Here is a 6790-nt window from a genome sequence, read left to right on the forward strand (position 1 = left end):
CTCTCGCTCTCTCTTTCTCGCTCTCGCTCTCGCTCTCTCTCTCTCTCTCTCTCTCTCTCTCTATATATATATATATATATATATGATGAAAATGTAGTATAGCTGCAGTTTGTACTTTATCTGCTATGTTGACGACGTTATTTGGGTGGTGAATGATTCTCGGCACTGCAGTGTGACGCTGACATGTGCTGGCACCCCCACCCCCCACCCCATCCCCCAAGTGGCCCCCCCACAACGTATCATCCAGCCAAGATCCGGCTGTGTGGTCAGAAACTGACCATTGATGTAGAAAATGGCAAACACACACTGTGCATTGACAGTTTATACCAGTAATAATGGAAATTAAAGGGCTCTCACAAAGTTTTCCTCATAAAGTGGCCAGTAAGTATACGGTTTGCACTCTCAGTCAATTTACATTTTGTTGAATTTAAGTTAAAAGTTAGCACTTTTCCTTAAAAGTTCGTCTTTTCCTGCAAATATTGGTGCAAAATTATATTTATTTGTGGAGTTTTTAATATCTTGGAAAAAATAAAGTGTAAAATATCATTTTTTGAACAGGCCACATCTTGTGTTTTTTTTCTGTTATATTAATTGAAGCAAATAAACAGTAATGGTGCATTAAAATTAGCAGAAGCGTCTTCTCTGTAGAAGAAATGTCCACTTTTCACTTAGAAAATCAACAAAGACATGTTATTTGTCCAGGGAGCCCAAACCTTTGGATGCGGCTATAGTACAGCACTTTCAGCTCTTGGTCTGAACTTACTGTGCTAATCTACACTGTGTTCAATCTCCCTCAAGCCCCGAATGATGAGAGCACTCTTAAAGAGTTCCTGCTGTCTCCGTACCTGTGGGTGCTGTCCATGAGTTACCTGGTGGTGTTTGGGGTGAAGATAGCCTGCACTGACTGGGGTCAGCTGTTCCTCATGCAAGAGAAAGGCCAGTCTGCTATGATGGGTAGGTCTGTCACTGAGAGAAACTACCCAGCCTGATGGCTTTAGGGGGTTAGGGTCTGTTTCTAACTCTGTACCAGCATCCTTTGATGCATATTTGTTTTTTTTCCCCATTTTAATTCGATTTTCACTGATTTGAATTCATTGTAGGGGTGGGAATCGCTGCAGGCCACAAGATACTATCGCAAAACATAATCCACAATACATATTTTGACATGCTAAGTATTGCAATATGACACAGGCATACAACAGAATTGTGAAGGAGACAAATCAATATTTAGCACATAATTTTGTTTGTAAAGGACACAAACGACATTCAAAGCAGACTTTCTCCTTGGATTTTTAACAAGTGCATTTATCTACAGCCATTTATAATAGCAGGTATTTAATATAATATAAAAATACAGTGATTCTGCCTGAATCTGAGCAAACGCTGTATCGTAGCCCCACTGACTGAAACCTGCAACTCACCAGAAAGAAACAGCGCCATCTTATGGCTGAAGACAGATACGCGTTTTCGGTTTAACCTCTTAAACTCCTTGAGTTTCAAAACGCACTTCATAACTTTCATATTTCATAAGCTCCATTCAGAAGCGGGGCGTCGTGTGAGGCTGTAGCTCTTCTCTCCAGTCTAATAGACGGTGATGTCATTTTAAACCCTTATAATAAAAGAAGCTGAACTTTGTTTTTCTACTGAAAGTCGACCCGTTTTTCCCCAAATCTGGGCTCTAAACTATAAACAGACGGCGTCTCTTCAGTGATCTGCTCTGGAAACATCACTTTTAGAAAACAACACAAAGAGCGTCGGAGATTTTTGGCTTTCAGCAGTAAACTGTAGTCATATAGTGATATGTGTCATCATAAAACTAATTTTCAATGTTTCTAATGTTCATTTGGGCTTTTACAAAAAAATAAATAAAATGAAAATTTACATTTATTTCATGCAGTTACTGAATAACTTGCCTCATGATTTGGTCACGTAAATTCAGATGGACAAATAAAATATGCCCTGGTGAATAATAAAAGCATCTGCTGTAATTATTAGTAAATGGTAGAACATCTGTGGGGTCCTTGTGTTACTAATTTTAAACCCAGAGAATTGTGATATTGTGCTGTATTGATTTTTATCTTCTGCCCTTATCATGTTGTATTTTGATTCACATAGATATTACAAGTTACACTGTAAGCTGTAAACTGATTGTAAACAGAAATTGTCAGCATAATGTGATGAAATGTTATGAATACCCAATGAAAAGGCTGTCGATGCCCTTGCAGGCAGTTCGTACATGAGTGCCCTGGAGGTGGGTGGTTTTGCCGGCAGCATTGCAGCAGGCCTTCTCTCAGATAGAGCAGTTGCACGAGTGCGTATAAACCTGCCCGTCTTCACCTTCTACAGAAATATGGTTGATCTTCAAAGCAGAGCATCATGCTGACCAAAGCTGACCAAACTCTCTTATTGCTTTCAAACAGCACGGGCTGGGTACCCACGGAAACCCTCGGCACGGCCTCCTCTTAACCATGATGGCGGGCATGACTGTATCCATGTACCTCTTCCGGGTCACCATCACAGCAGAGATCCCAAAGGTGAGCGGAATACTTATTTTTAGCAGTTGTGGATGTATTTTTAATATTGTAGGAATGTGAAACACCTTAAAGCAACATATGATCACATTGGCTAACTTGGTACTTAAAGGGGCCTAAAACCAGCATTCAGTGTGTGGTTGTGATGTTAGATGCTGTAACGGTCCGACTCTTTTACTTGTTCATCTGTGTTCTCTCACTACAGTACCCAGCATGCTAGTCACTGATCTAGATCAGGGCAACCCAAATGTTAAGAAGAGCCAATTTGTCCTTTCAACAAAAATCAAACCACCTTGGGAGCCACGACATGTTATGTCCATTTTACCATCTTGGCTGTAAACATGTCTCGTGTGTGCTGATGTTCTAGTTTAGACTAATATATATACGAAAACGCAGACTTACTTTGCTCTGCGTTTCTCACATCTCTGGCAGGAAACTTTTCCTCAGAAGTAGTTTCTTGTAAAGTGTCTCTCAATTATCGATTTTTACGAGGCTGAAGTCGCTTCTCACTTGCCAGCTTCTCGTAGGAATTTTCCCGTTACTCCTTTAATGGTAACAGAATTTAACTGTGGCACCATTTAAGGTGGAACACGACAATTCTAGCGAAAAACCTAACTTCATTTTCGTCTGAGTTACTACTGGGAACGACAGCAACTCAGCCACGAAGTGGTCGGCCATGTAAAATGACAGAGCGGGGTCAGCGGATGCTGAGGGGCATAGTGCGCAGAGGTCACCAACTTTCTGCAGAGTCAATCACTACAGACCTCCAAACTTCATGTGGCCTTCAGATCAGCTCAAGAACAGCGTAGAGAGCTACATGGAATGGGTTTCCATGGCCGAGCAGCTGCATCCAAGCCTTACATCACCAAGAACAACGCAAAGCGTGGAATGCAGTGGTGTAAAGCGCCGCCACTGGACTCTAGAGCAGTGGAGACGAGTTCTCTGGAGTGACCAATCACGCTTCTCCATCTGGGAATCTGATGGATGAGTCTGGGTTTGGCGGTTGCCAGGAGACGGTACTTGTCTGACTACAATTTTGCCAAGTGTAAAGTTTGGTGGAGGGGGGATCATGGTGTGGGGTTGTTTTTCAGGAGTTGGACTCGGCCCCTTAGTTCCAGTGAAAGGAACTCTTAAAGCTTTGCACCAAGAGATTTTGGACAATTTCACTCTCCCAACTTTGTGGGAGCAGTTTGGGGACGGCCCCTTCCTGTTCCAACATGACTGCACACCAGTGCACAAAGCAGGTCCATAAAGACACGGATGAGCGAGTTTGATGTGGAAGAACTTGACTGGCCTGCACAGAATCCTGACCTCAACCTGACAGAACACCTTTGGGATGAATTAGAGCGGAGACTGTGAGCCAGGCCTTCTCGTCCAACATCAGTGTCTGACCTCACAAATGTGCTTCTGGAAGAACAGTCAAAAATTCCCATAAACACTCCTAACCCTTGTGGAAAGCCTTCCCAGAAGAGTTGAAGCTGTTATAGCTGCAAAGGGTGGGCCGATATCATATTAAACCCTGTAGATTAAGAATGGGATGTCACTCAAGTTCGTGTGTGTGAAGGCAGACGAGCGAATACTTTTGGCAATATAGTGGAGCTCCAGTGCTAAACTGAAGAAGCAAACGTGTCTTGGCTGATTGACTACATTTAGAGTTAAGAAGGGAAACTGTCCCTTTATTGAATTATCACTTTCAGTCCTTATGAATGTTACATAAGTCATATGGTTGACGCTTGTTCTTCAGGAGCATCTTATCCCGTGCTGCTCTGTTTCTGACATGATGTGTTTCTTTAGGACGATCCTCTCTGGGTCACCGCTCTCCATCCGGTCTCTGTCCTGACTGGCCTGTCTGAGAAAGAGGTACAGATGTCTCACATACACGTTTGAGCTGTGTAGACTGAAGACTGTGATGCACAACGATGTATTTTAAAAGCTTTGAAGACCTCACAATTCTGGAACGTTCCCCTCTTTCTTTCTACCTAGATCTGGATCTTAACTCTAGGTGCTGCGTTTGGGTTCTCGTCGTATGGCCCGATTGCGTTGTTTGGGGTTATCGCTAACGAGAGCGCTCCCTCGAACTACTGTGGGATGTCACATGCCATCGTAGCCCTCATGGCGAATGGTAAGTCTGCAGAAAATGTGTTCTAAAGCAACGGTTTGGCAAACTGACCGCTGACATGGTCACACAAGACGTGTCAAGCTGCGCTGAGTTAATAGCATCGCGTTTATCATGCAAAGTTTCTTTTAAATATTCATGGTTCTGTATCAAAAAGAGTTCTACATAACTCCAAAAAGGTTCTTCTGTTGTTATGATGCCAAGCTTTAATAGTAGAACGTTTTTTGTGCTATATAGAACCCTTTTCAAAAATGTTCTACATAGAACCGTCTACAGCACATTCTCCATCAATCTGAAGAACCATTTCATGATGCAAAGAACCATGCAAAGGGTTCTTTAAGTATTCAGTGTTCTATATAGAAAAGGGTTCTACAAAGCACCAAAAACCTTTCTTCTATTACAATGTCAAGCTTTAATAACAGAAGAACCCTTTTTTTGGTGCTATATAGAACCCTTTTCAAAAAGATTTACATAGAACCATCTACAGCCCATTCTTCATCAGTCTGAAGAACCCTTTCATGATGCAAAGGGTTCCTTAAGTATTCACTGTTCTATATAGAAAAGGGTTCTACATAGCACCAAAAACCTTTCTTCTATTACAATGTCAAGCTTTAATAATAGAAGAACCCTTTTTTGGTGCTATATAGAACCCTTTTCAAAAATGTTATACCCAGAACCATCTACAACCCATTCCCCATCAATCTGAAGAACCCTTTCATGATGCAAAGGGTTCCTTAAGTATTCACTGTTCTATATAGAAAAGGGTTCTACATAGCACCAAAAACCTTTCTTCTATTACAATGTCAAGCTTTAATAACAGAAGAACCCTTTTTTTGGTGCCTTATAGAACCCTTTTCAAAAATGTTATACCCAGAACCATCTACAGCCCATTCCCCATCAATCTGAAGAACCCTTTAATCACGCAGAGTGTTCATGGCTCTTTATAGAGCCGTTTTCTTTAATAAAGAACCCTTGAAGAACCATCATTTTAAGAGTGTTCATACTGCTGTCATATTTCCGCCGTGTTTAAATGATGTAAATGCTGCTTAAATGTTCTAATGTTTGTGATCCAGTCGGCGCGTTCCTCGCCGGCCTGCCGTTCAGCGCCATCGCTAAGCACTACAGTTGGGATACGGCCTTCTGGGTGGCCGAGGTGATCTGCGCGCTGACCACGGTTTGCTTCTTCCTGCTTCGCGACATGCGGACGAAAATGGGACGAGTGCACAAGAAGACCGACTGACCTCCACACGCTGGAGGACCTCATGGACCCTGAGCGTGTGACCAGCTCAGCCACGATGGTGGCTTTTAACATAAACAATGTCCGGAAAAACTTCACATGCTTGAGTTATCAGCTGCGTTAACACTGCTTCATAGGATTATTGTAACTTATTGAAATACACTGCGAGCACTTTCAGCATGGCTTCATTACCTTTCATTAATGAAACAGTCATTTATTCAGTTATTCACTCAATTATTAACAGTAATTTAAATGTGAGGGGATGAGTTGGCAGAAAATCAAGTTTCACTTCTTCCAATTTCAGACAATCAGCCGAGCCGTTTGGCGTCCTACTAACAAACACTAGCTGTCAGTAGTCACCCAGATAATCGCAGCACTCAATAATCCAATCACAACCAGATTTCTGCAGTTATCCCATTATTCAAACGTTCGTGTAAACACCGCACTTCGATCTAGAAATCCGATGAAGAAACCCAATAAAGAGAGCTGGATTTTAGCTGTAAACTCTGATTTCTTTCGTTATCGTTACGTCTTCTTCATCTGAGAGTTTATTGGCTGATTGTACAGCAGAAATCTGATCACTGTCTGACTCATGTAGACCTGGCGTTTCCCCCATTATCTGATCACTCAAGTACATGTAAACACGGTGATTGGCTTACTGGCAAAATCTGATCTTCTGCAGCTGTCGGAGTGTTAAGTACGTGTAAACGCACTCGCTGTGTCCCAATCCGCTCCAGCCACATCCAGCTGATATTGACCGTTGTGCAGGCTTATCGATGTGGTTTAGGACACAGTATGACTCACACCTTGTAACTGAATGCTGGGCAGATGCTTTACAGGTGCTGCATCAAATTCAAACCCCCTTTTGTGTGCATGAGGTCACACAGGCATGTGGATTATATTAAC

At 42.3% G+C, this 6790-nt stretch overlaps 1 protein-coding gene across 5 annotated transcripts in view; it reads left to right on the plus strand.

Moving 5' to 3' along the window:
• slc37a4b (solute carrier family 37 member 4b) overlaps nucleotides 1-6394 on the plus strand; it is a 14675-nt gene extending 8281 nt beyond the window's left edge. For 4 of the 5 annotated variants that reach the window (XM_017707723.2, XM_017707722.2, XM_017707720.2 and 1 more), the window contains exons 5-10: nucleotides 799-954; nucleotides 2226-2311; nucleotides 2421-2534; nucleotides 4326-4391; nucleotides 4515-4653; nucleotides 5721-5887. In XM_017707723.2, coding sequence (XP_017563212.1) covers nucleotides 799-954; nucleotides 2226-2311; nucleotides 2421-2534; nucleotides 4326-4391; nucleotides 4515-4653; nucleotides 5721-5887 — 728 coding nt within the window. Of the gene's footprint in view, nucleotides 1-798; nucleotides 955-2225; nucleotides 2312-2420; nucleotides 2535-4325; nucleotides 4392-4514; nucleotides 4654-5720 lie in introns of all 5 variants that reach the window. The other variant, XM_037547000.1, reaches the window with a different exon arrangement.
• The last annotated feature ends 396 nt before the right edge of the window (nucleotides 6395-6790 follow it).

The sequence above is a fragment of the Pygocentrus nattereri genome, chromosome 18 (assembly GCF_015220715.1).
Source record: "Pygocentrus nattereri isolate fPygNat1 chromosome 18, fPygNat1.pri, whole genome shotgun sequence".
In the NCBI taxonomy this organism is placed as follows: domain Eukaryota; kingdom Metazoa; phylum Chordata; class Actinopteri; order Characiformes; family Serrasalmidae; genus Pygocentrus; species Pygocentrus nattereri.